The sequence below is a fragment of the Numida meleagris genome, chromosome 11, assembly GCF_002078875.1.
Source record: "Numida meleagris isolate 19003 breed g44 Domestic line chromosome 11, NumMel1.0, whole genome shotgun sequence".
NCBI classification, from domain to species: domain Eukaryota; kingdom Metazoa; phylum Chordata; class Aves; order Galliformes; family Numididae; genus Numida; species Numida meleagris.
Window position 1 is genome coordinate 663,027 of NC_034419.1, and position 16,634 is coordinate 679,660.

The following is a 16,634-nucleotide window of genomic DNA, read 5'->3' on the forward strand; positions in this document are numbered from 1 at the left end:
CAAGGATCATCAAGTTCCAATCCTCCTGCCACAGGCAGAGCCACCACCCTCCAGATCTGGCACTAGACCAGGTTGCCCAGGGCCCCATCCAACCTGGTCTTGAACACCTCCAGGGATGGAGCATCCGTAGCCTCTCTGGGCAGCCTGCTCCACTACCTCACCACTTCCTCTGTGAAGAACTTCCCTCTGACATCCAGCCTAAACCTTTCCTCCTTGAGCTTAAAACCATTTTCCTTTGTCCTGTCACTGTCTACCCGAGTAAAAAGTTGATTCCTCTCCTTTTTATAGTCCCCTTGTTATTTTCCTTCCTACGTTACTGTGGAACAACTAGGGAGCATAAAGGTTGCTTGTGATAAACTTCAACACTGAAGTAAGTGATTTTACTGCAGAAACCGTGAGGGTCTTGCCTGGTGCTGACTGCTGAGGCATCCAGCATTTTGAGGCATTACGCTTCTAGGGCCAATGTCAGTACATGGCAGCCAGTCAGAGAGCTCTTTGAGTTATGAGGTATTCCTGTCCAAGGATTTCTTGACTTCAGAAAGCTGAAGCAACTTTCACCTTTTTCTCCTGATTTGCCTTTCAGAAAAAAAAAGCTCAAACAAACAGCCTTAAGAAACCTCACCCACCAAACATTCTGCAAAATTCAGTAGTCACTATTGCAGGCTACAGCTTAGCTATTACAGAGTTAGCATCTGTCAAATTGTTTGCCATCTCTTATTTAAGAGTTCTCTCTTTTTTTTTTTTCTCTTTTTTTTCCCCCTTTTGTAGGTGATTGAGGCCTCAGATGTGGTTCTGGAGGTTTTAGATGCGAGAGATCCAATGGGCTGTCGGTGTCCCCAGCTGGAGCAAGCCATTACTTGCTCTGGAGGAGGAAAAAAGCTGTTGTTGGTTCTGAACAAAATTGGTAAGAAACACAGGTTTTCTTGAAGTGCTACTTTAGTCACGGGGTGGTTCTTTGGTAAGTGAGCTGTGAAGAAATTTTAAAGGAATCTGAGATTCTGCTGAAGTCATAAGATCCAACTCTGAGCTCGCTGCCTTAGGGAAGTGGCCACGTTCCCTCCGCCTTTTAGTCTAGTTTGCTAAGAAAACACTAAGGCAGATAGGGGCGAATGTGCAACTTTCTTTTGCAATAATTTCTGAAGCCATTGGCCAGTGTCAGCCAAACTTGGCAGGAGGTAGAGATCTCGTAACATTTCTGTGAATGTAGATGAAGTAGGCAGAGGTCATGATGCTGGTACCCACAGAGATGAGTTAAACGTCAGTAAATCGGCACAATAGTTGTCTTTGAAGTTTGGCTTCTGTTGGTGTATAAAGGAAACCACATAAAAGCAGATAAGACCAGCTAGGAAAACTGGTAATTAGTGTGTTATCTGCAGTGCAAAAAGACGGAAATACGGAGTGACGGAGCAGTAGGAACTTTGTATTAGAGCAGCCTTTGCAGGGATGATGGGATAGCCCTTCACATAACGTCACCCTTTGTACCATGCAGAGTCTCCTCGCAATACTCCAACATTAAAAACCTGATACAAGGTCTGAAAATGAATTGTAGTATGTTCTTCTTGGGGCAGAAAATAAACACTAAAACCTGCAGCAGTGGTTGGCTTTGGGGAACTCAATGGTTTACTAGAAGCGTACATAAAAACAAATACAAAAGCCGTGGAGTTTTCAGCCAAACATTGTTTTTCATAAGGAAACTACTAAGTGGACAAAATACATCCTGGTTCCTGATTCCACATTAGATTCCTCCAGAAAGCAACATGTAACATTCACAACAGTGAGAAGACTGTGCTCTTTTTTCCAGATTTAGTGCCAAAGGAGAACTTAGAGAAGTGGTTGAATTATTTGAAGAAGGAATTTCCAACAGTTGCCTTTAAATCAGCAACGCTCCTGAAGGACAGGAATATGGTAAGAGCACTGTGTGCTGACTCAGATGACTGAATCATACATGTTTGTAGTTGCATGTGTTGAAACATGCTAAAAAGCGGGAACTCTTGTTCTTTAAAATTCCTTTTTCCCATATTTGATTATACTGCTGTGACTGATGGATGTTCCTTTGTAATACAGTTGGGGAATACTTGCTGTTGAAATACGTATTGTTTTGTGTGTGGGATGCTGAACTGGAGAGTAAAAGTGAGCTTCTTTGCTGTAAGGAGGACAGTAAGGGGAGGAAGACGAATTTTTCATCTGTACAGGATGGTTGCACATCTGAGTTGTTCTGTAGGTAAACTGATGCAGGTTATACTGCATTCATCTGGACTCATCCATTACTAAAGGCAGCAGCTGCTGTTATTTCATGAAGGAGTATCAATGAGTTAAGCTCTCTGCGTTCTAGTCTCAGCTCTGTGAAGATGCTGGCTTGCGACAATGTGTACTGGTACATCAGACAATGCGTACATCATGCTTCACCTGTCCCAACTTGGGTAACGGCGTAGTCAGGTAGACCCTCGTGTAAAATGGCACAGAAACCCAAATAAAGAGAGCAGCTTTAAAATTATTTTTAAAAAAAGTTTGAACAGTTTATTGAGTGAACGTGCGGATTAAAGGACTCCACCCTGTGAATGTGCGTGGTTACTTCCTGGTCACACATCCAATCTGCAGCACAGCCTGAACTGAAAGAACAAGCCCTGTAAGTTAGTTCACATTTCTTCTAGCATTTGATGGCTGCATTTTTTTTTTTTACCATCTCTTAACTGCTAGATTCGTCTTACCCAAATTCTTATTGAACTAATTCTGTCTTTTTAGAAGAAGGACATTGTAACATCAGCTAATGAAGCACAGGAGTTGGAAGTGTTACAGTAGATGCATAAATGTAAGAATATGCTTGTTTTTGTTGTTTTTTTTCCTTTGGATCCTGTAGCAGGAGACTTTCTCAAGAAGAAGGGCACGTATTGATTTATCAAGACACACTGAAAGTTTTGGAAGTGAATGTCTTGTGAAACTTCTTCAGGATTATGGCAGGACCCAAAACAAAGCCATTCAGGTTGGGTTAGTAGGTAAGAGTTTGGAGAGATGGCAGAAGTTTCCTTTTCCTCCCATTAAAGCTCTGGTATCCTGCATAAAACCACCAACACGGGACTTGCTTCTGGGCCTTCTAGGCAGTGTTCTCACTTTCAGCTGAGACTTGTAGCACCTCAGCTGATAATGATCTGTCTTGTACTTTAATGCAGAGTGTATGTGACCTGTGGAATGCACATTTTATGAGGCCTTAACTGAGAAAGCAGCTTTAGGTTACATGCTGCATAGTCTACACTGCCTCTTCCTCCCATCTGGTGAGGTTTGTGGTGTGACATGCAGTGATGCCTTTCACATCCTTTCTATTGCGAGTGTGAGAAATGAGGATACAAACTTTGTCTTAGTTCTGTATGAAGACTTCAGATCCAACTCTGATCTCACATGGAAGGTGTATGCTACCAAAAGCACGCAATCACTTGTTAAATAAGATGAGTGTTCTTATTTATGAGGATTTTTGTGCATTTCTTTTTCAGGTTTTCCTAATGTGGGGAAGAGCAGCATAATCAATAGTATTAAAAAAGATCGTGTTTGTGATGTTGGGCCAGCCAGAGGTGTCACCAAGTAAGCCGAGTGTTAACAGCTGTTGATTTTCCTGTTTGTGTTCTGATTACCTTGAGTTGGTTGTGTACAATTTCCATCCAACAGGAGCAGTCAGAGTATGCCTAAGTTCAGTTTTAAGTGCACATTTCAATTTAGGTTGTTCAGAGCAATACCTTTCATCCTGGCAAGTTGCCAGAAGAGAATACAATGCATGAACTTGCTCTTACTCTCTTACTGTGCATTTAGGTTTCTGTCCAACACAAGGCACATGATGAGAAAGCACTGAAACTGACTCTCTATGAAGTGCGTTCAATCCAATGCTGAGCTTTGTGGCTTGCTTCCCATGCTGTTATCAGTCCTTCGCTGTTTGATTTATCTTCAAGTGTGGCCTGTTTCTCTCTGACCAGGTGCATGCAAGCTGTGCGTATTGATAAACAGATGAAGATTTTAGACAGTCCAAGCATAGTTGCAGATCCTACCAGCAGTGACTCTGTGACTCTGGCCCTGAGAAGTATCATACACACTGGGGATTCATGCTCAGTAAATGTGGTTAAAGCAGTGGATGCTGTTCTGAATCACTGCAATAAGCAGCAGGTAGGTTCCATCATCATTCTTTCACAGCATTCAACTCCTCTCTAGCTTTCTTAGGCCTATAACAGAAGTTCATTTCACTTCAGGTAGTTCTTCTACAGTGCTTGCTTTCTCCGTAACTGTACTCGGGCTTGGGCTAGTGTATCCAGTGCTAAGTGTCATCTTTCACCCTTACATGTGGAAGACAGACGCAGCACACCAGGGTCTTGTCAGCCAGTTGTTTTCCCAATGAGTTCACTGATTTAAGGAAAAAATAAAAATCCAACAACAAACCATCTGCTTGTAAATACATCACCAGGTAGTAATGTAATAGAGTGAAAAATGAAGATACTTTAATTGCTTCTTATTACAGTGAAGACTTCAGATCCAACTCTGATTTCACTCTAGTTTCAAGTGTATTTGCATAAACCTGATTCCCTTCCAGTGCAGTGGTAACTGGTTCCCTGCGCTATTTTCTTTTGCGCTAGGTAATGATGTTCTACAGTATCCCAGATTTCAAGAACACTGAAGAGCTTTTAAGTTTACTTGCTCAGAAAAGGGGTATGCTGAGAAAAGGAGGTGTTCCTGACATAGAGAACATAGCTAAATTACTACTTTGTGACTGGACGGGGTATGTATGTTATTAATTTTGTTTTATGCTGCTGACCTTTCTGATTTTGACATTGTTAAATCTGCTGCAACCGCACAGCGGAAGCGTTGAGTCCCAAGAACTGCTTCCAGGAAGGAGAGGCTGGTTTTGTTTTTACTTGGAGCAGTCAAGCTGGTTTGGCTAACAGAGGACACCACCCATGGATAATTTTCTAAAATACTAAAAGATGTGTGGAGAGAGTAAAAGCGAGTTACATGGAATGCTGTAGGCAGTTTGCTGACCCCTGCTGTAAGTTCATTAGGGGAATTTGCCCTCTTCTCAGATAGTGTTGTGGTAGTGCTCTCTTTAACACAAGAAGGAGCCTTGCAACAATTTTATTGGAACCTGTAGTGATTCCTGCTTTCTGCTGAGTGTGGGATGAATTAATTCAGAATCAGTGATGAATGGGGTGCGAATGTTTTGCTTGCTGAAGTGGTTCAGGTGCTTAAGAGCGAGCTGTCAGGTTAATTCTGTTACTGACAACTTCAGAGTTCTATTTAAACAGTCATTTAACTGCTGCTAAACAAATAATATTGAATGAGTGGCTTTGGTGGAGGAGTTTGAAAGGGATGGGCTCTGGGTCTTTTTCTTAAATATAGTGATTTAACTATGTTACCTTTGGTTTTTGCAGCGCTAAAATAAGCTACCACTCAGAACCACCAGCATCTCAGATCCTGCCGCCATACCTTACAGAAGACAAAATAGCTGAAATGCAGACGGGCTTTAATTTAAAGAAGCTAGAAGAAGAAAACAGCAGCACGGTTCAAGGTACTGCACTGCTACCACTGAGAGCTGTTGCAGCAGTTGTAATGGGAGACCATGAGTGGAGGTTGTCCTGGGGTTTATATGATGGCTTTGTCAATACCTAGCAGACACAAACCTTTAGAGAATGAAATGGATTCTCATGCAACAAAACAGTGGACTCGAATGCTGTCTTAACACAGATTACCCCTACTAGATTACCCCAGTAGTTCTCAGTTTCTGCTCATCTGCTTTAAGTTTTTTGAATAGCCAGTGCTTATGGGACCTTTCGTGTTCTTCCCCTCCCTCATTTCCTGATTAGACCAACAAAATGCATTTTTGTTTGGTACATCTTACACTCAGGACCAAATTCTTCATGCTAGCGATCTTTTTGTTCTCGCTTTTTCTCCCTGCTTATGTGGGAAGGCAATGCTTTTAATGGGAAGACGTTGTATCTCCTGCTGACAATGATGTAACAGGCAACTTGGTATATATTTCCCAGCTTTAAAGTACCCCAGTCCAGCAAGCAGCATTGTTTTCCAATCAGCTGGCATGACAAATGGGAAAATAGTGAAAAATAAGGTGGTAGAAGACGAATCAGAGTGGGAGGACTTGGAAACAAGCAAGGAGGAAGAGGATTTCATGGAAACTGACGACGATCAAGATAGTGTGGAAGAAGAGAACGATGTCAAAGAGGTAAACCAGGGTTTCATTTGTCTTCTACCTTCTTGGACCCTGCCACCAAGTAGCCAGTTAGCATCATGCTATAAACAGAACGTGCAGGCACTGCAGAGCCACCTGGAGCAATCACAAGGCCTTTCTCCTAGAGGTAAAGGCTGAGCATTTTGCTCCGTTAAGAAATCAGCTAATTAAGAGATCCGTTTTGATCTGAGTCAGTCAGTGTGTTCCTGACCAGCAGCTCTACACAGAGACAACCACACCATCATCAGTCTCTGTATTTCATTTGCATGGGAAGTTTCAGTAGTGCTGTCTGAGTGCACTCATATGTCTGACCTCTCCAACCCTTCGCAGGAAGGCAGGACTCAGATGACCAGGAATGCTGAGCTTGGAATGGGGCAAACAGGACATGCACATTCAGAAAATGAGATAGCAGGTCTGTGTTAAAACCCATAGCATGAAGTACAATCCCTGGTACTCGCATTGATTTCACTAACAAACCATTTCCTTTTCTCAGAAAGTGGACTTGCCAATTCCTTGTCGTTCAGCTTAGACAAGACAGCAGGTGAAGATGACGCCTATGATTTTAATACAGACTACGTGTAATGAGACTTGTGAAGAGAGGGCTTGGAGACTATTCCTGGCTTTCGGAACAGACAGATTTCTGTTACAGAAGGTGGAGGAATGCCATATACTATAGCTGCTGCCAAGACTCCAATCATGTATATAATACTGCCTCTCTCTCAATGGTTCCAGCTATTGTACAGTTGTAGGAAGCTAAAGTCCAATACATGAATTCCTGTTTAAAAATAAACAAAATGAAAATATTTTTAAAAATACCATACTGCATTACTCTGTTCTTTGTGCCTTACAGAAATATTTCAAAATTACTAACTCTCTGGTGCTTTCTTTGAAAAATAATGGTAAATGTTTAATTCTAGCAATTAAATTTTTATTCTCCCTTCATAAAAGGCAGACTTTTTCCTACAGGGTGGCAGAGGCTGTACCTTTAAAACTGCCTGATGGCAGTGAGTTCTCAGTTTTTGTGAAGCTGTAGGACTTTTCAGAGGTAAAGGTGGGTTAGTTCAGCTGGCTGTAACATATTATGTAGGCACACCTTTACACGTTCAGTAGCTTCAAGGGGAGAGGTTAAGTGGGAGTGTGGTAACAGTAACTTGACTTCACTGGGGTGGAAACTTGAACAAAAGACAGAAATGCAGTAATAACTGGTAACAAAAGCAAAGCAAAACCTGTTCCTCTGTGCAATAGACATGCTACTGCTGAACAGGGCTACCATCACCCCGCTCCTGGGGTACAGAGTTACCATTGAACTTCACAGAGCAGTAACTAACCAGGGACCAGCATCCAGGGCAGAACCAGAACGGTATGCAGTGAGATGAAAAGTTGGAAATCTTTTTCACTTATAAGGTACTAAAACATATTCATACACACAAATGACCCTTGAGCTCCATGATGATGTTTCTCAGACCACAAAACACTGAGCCAGTCACTACATAGCCATCTTGACATCTTGCTCCCGAGTATTATTACTGAATAAAAACAAGAACTTGAGTTCAATTTGATTAAATGGAATAGTAGGCACAGTAGCTGCTGGGATATGTTAGCTAATAATAACAGCACATGAGCACCAAACACTGTGACAATTAAAAAAAAAAAAAGCTGATGGACAGCAAGCTGCAAAAGGGGGCAGCAGGCTCCTGGTTGAGGAATTCAAAGCATGAGACCATGGAGAGCACAATGGGAGAAACTTCAGGGCAGAGAGAACTGCAAGGACCTTCTGAACACCAACCTGTGTTTCACAAAGCCCGACCCCAAAAATAAGTACTTAGCGGATTTTTAGAATGAGATTGTTTTCCCCCAAAATGAGATCAGCGGACTTTGACTTCAATTAGTATTTAATACTAAGTAAAAATGAAACATGCTTCATATATCAGAACAAGTCACAAATCGTACTGCCATTGACCAGAGGTTAGTGTCAAAAGGTAACATTAGCTTTTATTTTTTAACACATTTTCTTCACCAGTTTACAGAAAATGTTTGTGTACATTAGCAGTTAAAACCACTTTGCATAGTCAAGTAATACTTGAACAACTCTTCAAAAATCAAGATTCGATTTTGCAGAATTGTGCAAGAAAGGCTGACACAGAAATGGCTGGGAGCAGTTTCATGCGAGCAAGGACTGCTGAGGAAACTATTTCACAGGGTAAGAAAACAGCAAGAACAACAACGGAACAAACTCCAAGCAGCTCTTAATTACAGTACGTTCCTGTGCGACGCCTGCACAGTACAAGCTCCAGCCAAAGTTCTGTCTTGTTACTGGAACTGTTTATAAATTTCCCCCACAAGAGTTGTAGTGACGAGCAGAAGAACACACAACAGACAGAAATGCCCAACTGGAAGGGCCAGCATGCAGAGGCGCCCCGTCACTCCCTGCTGGAGCACCATCTTCAGTCACACAAGTGAGTGAATCTCCTTTGGAACCGTGCAGCTTGCAGCTGCACCACTACACCTGAGTAAGTGCATCTCCCTGTGCTCCAGGAGGCAAGGACTATTCTGTAGTACAAACTGACTAAAAAAAATGTTGCTTGGCTCCACGAGTGTCCTGAGAAAATGCCGACAGTTTTTAAAACGTACTCTACTTTGCTTCATAGGCTTCTGGATGTCTTCGGATCAGGCTGAACTTGCCTGTAGGATCAGGGACGTACCACTTCTCCCACACTTCAGCGTATGAAGCCGTTCTTCCCCATGGTTTGAAATGTCCATTCCAATGGAGCAGCTTGGCAGCTTTCACAAACTGAGGAGAATACCTTTTTCCAGCATTAGACCCTTTTATTGAGAAAGAAGCATTAGTGCCTGAAATAAAGGCAGCAGAAAAACAAGCATGCAATTTTTCAATTTGAAAAAAAAGATTTTTAATCAGGAAATCTTGTCATTTATGACCAGGCACTGATATGGGAGGCAGAAATCAGCAAATTAGAAGCCAATTTAGATGCAACTGCAGGACACTTTGATATTGGCATGTATTTAAATGTACTGCTTTAGCTTCCACGTTCTTTAAAACCCTTTTAATGACCAGGTGTATCCAGCAGCCTATGTATTACTTATTTGAAACAGAGACCTCTCCCTGCTTTATGGTTTTACCAGTAGCAGAACAGAGATGAATGCCTGTTCCTCTTAACAGTCTTGGAGGAGGCACTTAGGATAACTTCAGACACAATAGATATGTGGAAATATTGCTTCCAATAAAAAGGAGAAAAAGAATTCGAGAACTGAAATGAACAACAACGGGCCTAGCAGTTAAAAGAGGAACACAAAGGATTAAGCCCACAAAATGCAAGAGCAACATAAGGTGGTGTTTCTTAAAGCACAAGCACAGGGAAAGAAAAGATCCGTTTACTGTATCAACTAAGGGTCCTGCTACAGACCTGGAGAAACACATTGGTGTGCCAAGCGTCACAACTATTTCATACGTACCAAGATGTCGCACATTCCACAGGGGATCAATACTGGAATGTTGCTTGTAAAATACGATGAGCAGTGGAGGTGTTGTGATGCTACCAGCCAGCGTCCTGCTGTAAAGTTCCTCTCTGGAAGAGAAAAGGGAAAGAAGCTGGGAAAGGATCCTTGGCTGGCCCTACATCAGCTGACTTTCTCTTGCAGCTTCATGACAGGAATCCACAGATAAATACACAGCCCATCATTTAGCAGGGAAATGCCATCACCATAACCCAGTCCCTGACCTGCACTCACCCCCATCTTAGGGGTACTTACGCTACATTAAGTGTCATCCACTTCTCTAATTGCTTAGTGATGTTCTGTAATTTCCACTCTGTCAGATTAGCAACAAAAACTCCTGGATTGAAAGAGCAGGTGTTGGCTTTCATCGCAAGCTTTCGGATGGTTTCTTTTTTGTAATCTAGAAACCCAATGTAATTGTACTGAAAAAGAAAGAGTGTTGAAATTAGCTAAGGCACATGATCTGGGTAGGTACAGTCCCACCTTCAGGTTCACTGTGTTTGGAAGTCAGCCTTCAAGAACAACAAAGCCAAGTGCATCTCTCCAAAGCCTGGAGTCTGCAGTATTGTTACAACTGAATCAGAACAAAACCAACCTGATTCCCTGCTCCACGGACAGCAACCTTATTAGTGGTAGAGTCACAATCATCTGAAAACGCGGCTGCATGTCCAGGTTTCAATGGAGTATTGTAAAGTTCAAGGATATCATCTGAAAAATGGAAATCAGCACAGAAAAATTAGAAGCAATCCTGGTTAAGCTCTGAGTGAGTTCTAGTTCAGTCCATCACCACAGCAGATAAAAACATGCAGTTTAATCCATTCGTATTTACAAAGTTTTTACACCTTTCCTTGAAGCAAAAGTGTTTGGCAGATATCAGAGATGGCATACTGAACCCAGCATATACCAGTGGCAAAAAACATAGTAAGAAAATGTCCCATACCTTGCACTATTACGTCATCATCCACATAGATGGCCTTCTCTGCATGAGGTACCAAATTGGGCAAGTAGAATCTTGCAAAGGTTAACTGCGAATGCATGAAAAACAAAGAATTACATGGAAAATGGTTCAAATAAATGTGAAATTAATGCTCCAGGCACTTACCTATGGTAGTGGTGTGCATGACAACTTCTATCCAGGAAGCAAACCAGATGGCAATATCTTAGAAATCATTTAAAATAGGCAGGCTCCATCAATTCCTGGTTTCCTTTGTGCATCAATAAACTAACTTTAAAAATGGTCTCTATTAGAATTTCTTATCTCTTCATACGCATCTGTAACATCTCAGAGGTTCTGGCACGCCTAACATGCAACTAGCTGTGTTTCACTTGAGATACTGGTAAAAAGGGTAGTAGGATTGCATATGCAGATATTCAAAACCAGCTTGTACTATCTGAAAAAAAAACTCTTACTGAAATTTAGAAAACTGATTTTAAAATATTTCTTTTGGTTTTGAAAGCTAGTTGAGTTCTAAAGCCACTGGAGGCTAAAACCAAAGTGTACTGTCACTAACCAGTAACTGTAAAGGGAATCAGCATCGTCCTTACCGGCTTTATGCTGTCTGCCTTTTGAGGGTCCACTTGCACTTTTCCTTCTAAGACACGAGGGTCAAAATTCAAAATTTGGTATCTCAGATTTTTCAGAGCAGTGTTTCTTAGCCACAGTCTGCAAACAGGAAAAGGACAAACTTTATTAAATGAGAGAAAAGTGAAACAGCAAACAACAGATCCAATAAAAAGATCTTGAGCTGGCAATCTGCATCAGACTTCAGGGGTGTCCCGTGTGTCTGCAGGGGCACGCCCACTATCAACATACAAAGCAGCTGTGACACACGAGAGGTATGAGACTGCTGCTTATTCTGTTAGAAATACATCATTCTGTTGCTACAGGTGCTTAAAAAAAAAACCATCAGAGCGAACAGAGTTGTGGGAAAATGAAAAGATTAAAATGAAAAAAGAGAGAGAAACTTGATTGCAAACATTTAAATTGCTCAGGAGAGATGCAGGAAGTAACTTTAATAACCCCTCCACTAACACACTCCAGCCTCCCTGGCTGGATGTCTCTTTTCCACCCCTGAAACGCTACCAGAAGGAACGACTAGTACTCCCCAGAGCAGCCTTGCCAAAAAGACGCAGTAAGCAGCAGCAGACAGGACTGCAAGCAATGTAGGAGAGCAGTATCAGGCAAATTCAGCTCTTGCTGTTTTCAAAGATACTTCAGTTTTACAGGATCATGGGAAGCTAACAAAAAAAATCATTACCTCAAGTGGTCCACAGTATCATTCAGAGTAACAATATAGAAAACCACATTGGATCTGGTGTTGCGGTAAATGCTGTTCATGGCTGCAATTGCACCTCCAAGCCTCTCATCTGACGCTGCAATGACCACGGAAATCTCCTTATCGTTTCTTTCATCCGTCAGCCTCTGGGGAACGGCAGGTATGAAGTCTATAGGCTGAAGTCCTAATGGACTGGAATCTGGAGAACAAATGGCGACACATGCTTGTTTTACATAAGTGAAACACAGTGCAGTGGAATTGCCAAGTCACAGGCTGAACCAGTACACGAAAACCTGAGTGCCGGAGCGGGGGAGCCCCAATCCACCCTTCCCCTCTCCCCCTCCCGGCCGTGCTTCCAGGAGCACGTATGCACTCAGCGCCTGCGCAGTTTGCCCCCCTCTTCTTCCGGCGCCAGAGTTTGAGCTGGAGAAGACTGCGCGCTCAGCTCACCCTTTTTTCCAAACTGTTGCCGGGAGGGGTGAGTTAATTCCTCTTTCTTTGATATCTTGTTCCGTAGCGCCTGTATCTCAAATAAAGGCTCCGCCATCGCCTTTGTTTGCTGTACACACAGGAATTATTACCGTGCTAAAATCCCCAGTGGTTACAATCATTTCTATCACACACGTGCCTAGATGTCTGAGATAAGGAACGTGGACTACAGCAGCCCAGCACCAAACACGTACGCGACAGATCCTGCTGTTGAGAATCCAAGCTGTTACGTATTTGGAAATATCCCACTTGCAAATAAACTAAGTGCTTATAACTGCTTTAAATACTCACAGCACAACAAAGTACTACGTGGCAGCTCCAGCTACAGCAGGCTATGCTTACCCTCGGTCCCATTTGCCACACCTATAACCACACTCATTCCTCCCTCCTGTTACCCCAACCACTTCCCAGTCACACTGACCTTCATCTTATACTTGTTTTCCTTCTTAGGTAGAAACTAATGAAAAAACAAATTCTAAATTACTACCATTGCTACAAGACCCTTCCGCCCAACTATCAAAGCATTACACACAGGCCAGTTTTATTCCAGGCATCATAGATCCCACTACCTAAGCTGAATCAGCAAGAATTTATACTCATAGTGCAGATATGAAAACAGGAGACCAGCAGCTGAAGTTTAGGGCTAAACCACATCACCTGCAAGAATTCCCCACTAACCAGGCTTTTTGTAATGCTGCCAGTACCACCAGGTACTGAGGGACATGACAAAAAGAGGTGGCAAGCAGGGACTTGGGAGTTCACAGGGACACGGAGAGGGTCTGTGGGAGCACCGGGTTGGGAAAGGGCAGAGGGCAGCAGCACAGGGCCAGCAGTGCAGGGCAGCCCTGCCGGCAGAACGTGCTGAGGCTGCGGGCAGTGACAGATCCTCTTTAGGAGAGCACAGACGTGTACCTTGTCACACCGCAGCGGATTCTGCCCAGTGAAGCAGGCGTTTCCCACCCCCCCTACCCGAGCATGAGGCACGCACGCACCTGTCAGCTCACGCTTCAGGAGGTCACTGAGGCCAAGGAAGTTGTGGTGCAGAACGAGCAGAAAGATAACGACGGCCGCCACGAGGATGGAGATGTTCACTGAGGATTCAAAACGCAAAGATGAGCAAAATCGGTGGAGAAAGGCCTAGGGGCTCGGCAAAGCACGAAAGGCTCCCGAAGCAGAAGCCGGGTGCGCATCACACTCACCTTTCCTCAGGGACATCGTGCCCCGTTACTTCGCGTTCCGCCACAAAGCTGCCGCGCGCCCACGAGGACGGAACCGCCGCGGAACGAGGGCGGACGCGGACCTCAGGTAACGCGGACGCCCGGCCCGGCTCGGCTCCGCTCGGCTCCGCTCCTCGGCTGCCCGGGCCGCTTCTCCGCCAACTGCCACCTCGGCAGCGAGGTGCCCGCCGCACCGCCTGCTGGCCGCGGGCTGCGAAACCGCGCCGCGCCCGCCCTAGTGCACCGGCGGTGGCCGCGGGGACTTTGTCGGGAGGGACTGAAGCCTCGTGGCGGGAAAGGGCCGCTCGCGGGCTGGCAGTCAGCCCCGCGTCCGGACAGGCGCTGCGCCAGGCACCCCGCGCCTGCCGCCTGAAGGGCCCTCGTTCCGGGGTCCTGCGGCCGTAACCGCTGTTGCCGTGGAGACGGCGTCCCGCGCGGCGCCCTCACCGATGGAGGCGCGGGCTGGCTCCGGCGAGCAGGCTCAAGCTGACAGCGGAGACCGGGCCGAGACCGTGCGAGCCGCTCCGGAGACCGGGCAGCGGGTTCCAGACGACGGCGGAGACCGGGCCGAAACCGTACGAACTGACCCGGAAGCCGAGGGGGACGGCGGCGCCCTTCGGCTTCGGGAGAGAGGGGCGGGGCGCGGGGCAGCCACTTCCGGCCGTCCCCGGGGGCGCCTTCCGCTGCCGCAGCGTCTGCGCGTCACGGTCGTGGCCTCTGCCGTGCCGAGCGGGGTGGGTGACTGGGAGCAGGAGCAGGACAGCGGGGAGGACGAGGAGCCGCGGCCCGCCGCCATGCTGGACGTGTTCCGCTCCATCCCCACGCAGATGGTAGGGCGAGAGAGGGCGGGAGGCCCCCCGCGGCGGCTGCCCGGGCGGGGTACGCTCGCTGACCAAAATCTCTTCCTTTCCGCAGGACTACAAGGGCCAAAAATTAGCGGAACAGATTTTCCAAGGCATCATTCTTGTCTCTGCAGTAAGTACGCGAGCTGATGACAAAGGACTGCTCTGGTTTGTTCTTTGCTCTTAGAAACTACTTGGGTGTTTTTCCTCATTTCTGGGTCTGATTGTTTGGAATTAACACTTTAGTCTGTGGTTTTTGTTTTTTTTTTTAATTTTGATATTGGTCTACGGTTTTGCAGACGAGGTTAGAAAGACGAACCAAGAGTGCCTTCAAAAAGAAAACAATGCTATGACTTCTTAACTGTCCTCCACTCCCCCCAGTTAATCATGGCTTCAGCAGCCTTTCTATTTGCTTGAAATCTATCAAAAATATGGTTGACTTTTTTTTTTTTTTTTTTTAGATAATTGGTTTCATCTATGGATACGTCACTGAACAGTTTGGATGGACTGTCTACATAGTTATGGCTGGATTTACTTTATCCTGTTTGGTAAGGGAGTTCTCTTGTTTCCAAACCAGAAACTATATCCACTATTTAACCTGAACCAGTTGAATGATGCGGCTGCAAGCGCAGACAAATATTTGCCATGTAATTTAGGTAACAGTACTTTCTTTGAGCTGTAGAGCATGTAGTCCTGTACTTAAACTTGTGTTACAGCCCGTTATTAAGATTTTAGAGAGTGCTGCAGTTTCATGCTGCTACCTACATTGAATTACTTTTTCATTTCAATTAAATGTTACTGTTAAGCCCAGCTGATTGCAGTGGTAATAGGAAGGGCAGTATGTTTCTCTGGGTACTAGCTGTACACATCTTTAACATCTTGACTTACACATTGTCACTTTGTTCCTTTTCTCTAAGCTGACGCTCCCACCGTGGCCCATGTACCGCCGCAACCCTCTGAAGTGGCTGCCTGTCCAGGAGTTGGGAACAGAGGATAAGAAGCCAGCAGACAGAAAACCAAAAAGACATGCTAAAAGCTAAATAAAATGGTTCTTTGTTATGTTACGTCGTGGCAGTTAGCTTTCTTAAATTTTAATACATTTTCCCTGGGAGATGCTTCTTGACCCAGTATTGGTTTTTTTCTTTCCTTATTAGTTTGTACACTGTCTTGAGTACATTAAGAGCTGCACAGAGCATGAAGGCTCTCTACGGTTTGGCTGGAGTTAAGTGAAGTCATAGGGAAAACAGTGTGGGCTATGAGTCCATGTTCTCCTTTAAGTGTTTCAGCACAAAGGAATGCTGCCTCCAGTCAAATCAAGTATAGTTAAACTATTGCCATAATTGAGGAGATAGTATGCAACTACACTTGTTTGAAAATATTTCTTACCATGTGAAAAACAAGCTATCAGTAGTGCCAGGTTGAACCAAGTCGTATAAAACAGTACATAATGCACAGTTTTGGGAAGTCCTAAGAACTTGAAACTGATCTAAGATATGAGATGGTAGTGACGTTTTTGTTAATATTCACTATTCAGAGAAAGTAGCATCCTGTGAGATGCCATACAAAAACCCTTTTGTCTCAAAGATTGCTGTAAGATGCAAGGACAACTGGAGGTATCTCTGCCTACACAGGGGGGTCAGGAACAGGGAAGATGAGGGAAATGTCTCGATGCCTGCCGTGTTCCAGGCTACTCCTGAAATGCAGCAGCTTGGCCTTGCGCAGGAGCCCTGGCTCTGCTGCAAGGGTGTTGGATGTGCCTTCACTATGAGCAACCCAAGAAGAATGACACAATATATATATATATATATATAAGGACTCTGCAAATGAAGGTTTCTGGTTTTTTTTTTTTCCTGCATCGTGTGTTCCTTTTGCCTGCAGTCAACCGAGAGAATCTGCACCTCCCACCCCCACTGCCAACCGGACTCGCAGAACATCGTGTCACTGCAGTGGTAGCTGTCTCTGTATTCCTATAATGAGCCCTTGCTTTTATTTTCTTTTTACTCTTGCTTTCTTCATCCCTCTTCCTCATCTCCAGGCATAATTAACTTTTATAATAAGCTGGTTGGGCAAATATGTGACTGTT

The 16,634-nt window shown here is 44.5% G+C and overlaps 3 protein-coding genes across 4 annotated transcripts; 2 read left to right on the forward strand and 1 right to left on the reverse strand.

Moving 5' to 3' along the window:
• On the forward strand, positions 769 to 7,030 carry GNL3 (G protein nucleolar 3; the record flags this gene model as incomplete). The annotated part of the gene is given in 10 exon segments (XM_021409539.1): positions 769 to 904; positions 1,802 to 1,905; positions 2,858 to 2,993; positions 3,486 to 3,573; positions 3,960 to 4,146; positions 4,611 to 4,753; positions 5,403 to 5,539; positions 6,015 to 6,208; positions 6,545 to 6,626; positions 6,708 to 7,030. Coding segments are annotated over 10 exon segments (1,296 nt in total), but the record flags the coding sequence as incomplete, so codon positions are not given.
• Positions 8,181 to 14,133, reverse strand: GLT8D1 (glycosyltransferase 8 domain containing 1). The gene is made up of 9 exons (XM_021409540.1): positions 13,692 to 14,133; positions 13,485 to 13,583; positions 11,986 to 12,202; positions 11,273 to 11,390; positions 10,668 to 10,752; positions 10,323 to 10,435; positions 9,983 to 10,149; positions 9,686 to 9,798; positions 8,181 to 9,037 (listed from the first exon to the last, which is right to left on the reverse strand). Exons 1-9 carry the CDS (start codon positions 13,705 to 13,707, stop codon positions 8,847 to 8,849), a joined length of 1,119 nt encoding a protein of 372 aa, XP_021265215.1. The 5' UTR covers positions 13,708 to 14,133; the 3' UTR covers positions 8,181 to 8,846.
• SPCS1 (signal peptidase complex subunit 1) lies at positions 14,131 to 15,615 on the forward strand. Of its 2 annotated transcripts, none has more exons than XM_021409541.1 (4): positions 14,131 to 14,284; positions 14,625 to 14,684; positions 15,013 to 15,099; positions 15,469 to 15,615. In XM_021409541.1, exons 1-4 carry the CDS (start codon positions 14,159 to 14,161, stop codon positions 15,589 to 15,591), a joined length of 396 nt encoding a protein of 131 aa, XP_021265216.1. In that variant the 5' UTR covers positions 14,131 to 14,158; the 3' UTR covers positions 15,592 to 15,615. The 2 variants fall into 2 exon arrangements, with proteins under 2 accessions (XP_021265216.1, XP_021265217.1); XM_021409542.1 differs by lacking the exon at positions 14,131 to 14,284 and adding an exon at positions 14,291 to 14,539.

Excerpts from the sequence above, each read along its gene's own strand:
- GLT8D1 (XM_021409540.1), bottom strand. Across the intron at positions 12,203-13,484 it reads CCTGAAGCGTGAGCTGACAG|ATTCCAGTCCATTAGGACTT; the intron begins GTGCGTGCGTGC and ends TTTGTTCTCCAG. Across the intron at positions 11,391-11,985 it reads GATACTGTGGACCACTTGAG|ACTGTGGCTAAGAAACACTG; the intron begins GTAATGATTTTT and ends TCCTGTTTGCAG.
- SPCS1 (XM_021409541.1), top strand. The coding sequence starts at position 14,159 with ATGGAGGCGCGGGCTGGCTCCGGCGAGCAGGCTCAAGCTGACAGCGGA. Across the intron at positions 14,285-14,624 it reads GCGGAGACCGGGCCGAAACC|GACTACAAGGGCCAAAAATT; the intron begins GTACGAACTGAC and ends TCCTTTCCGCAG. Across the intron at positions 14,685-15,012 it reads GCATCATTCTTGTCTCTGCA|ATAATTGGTTTCATCTATGG; the intron begins GTAAGTACGCGA and ends TTTTTTTTTTAG.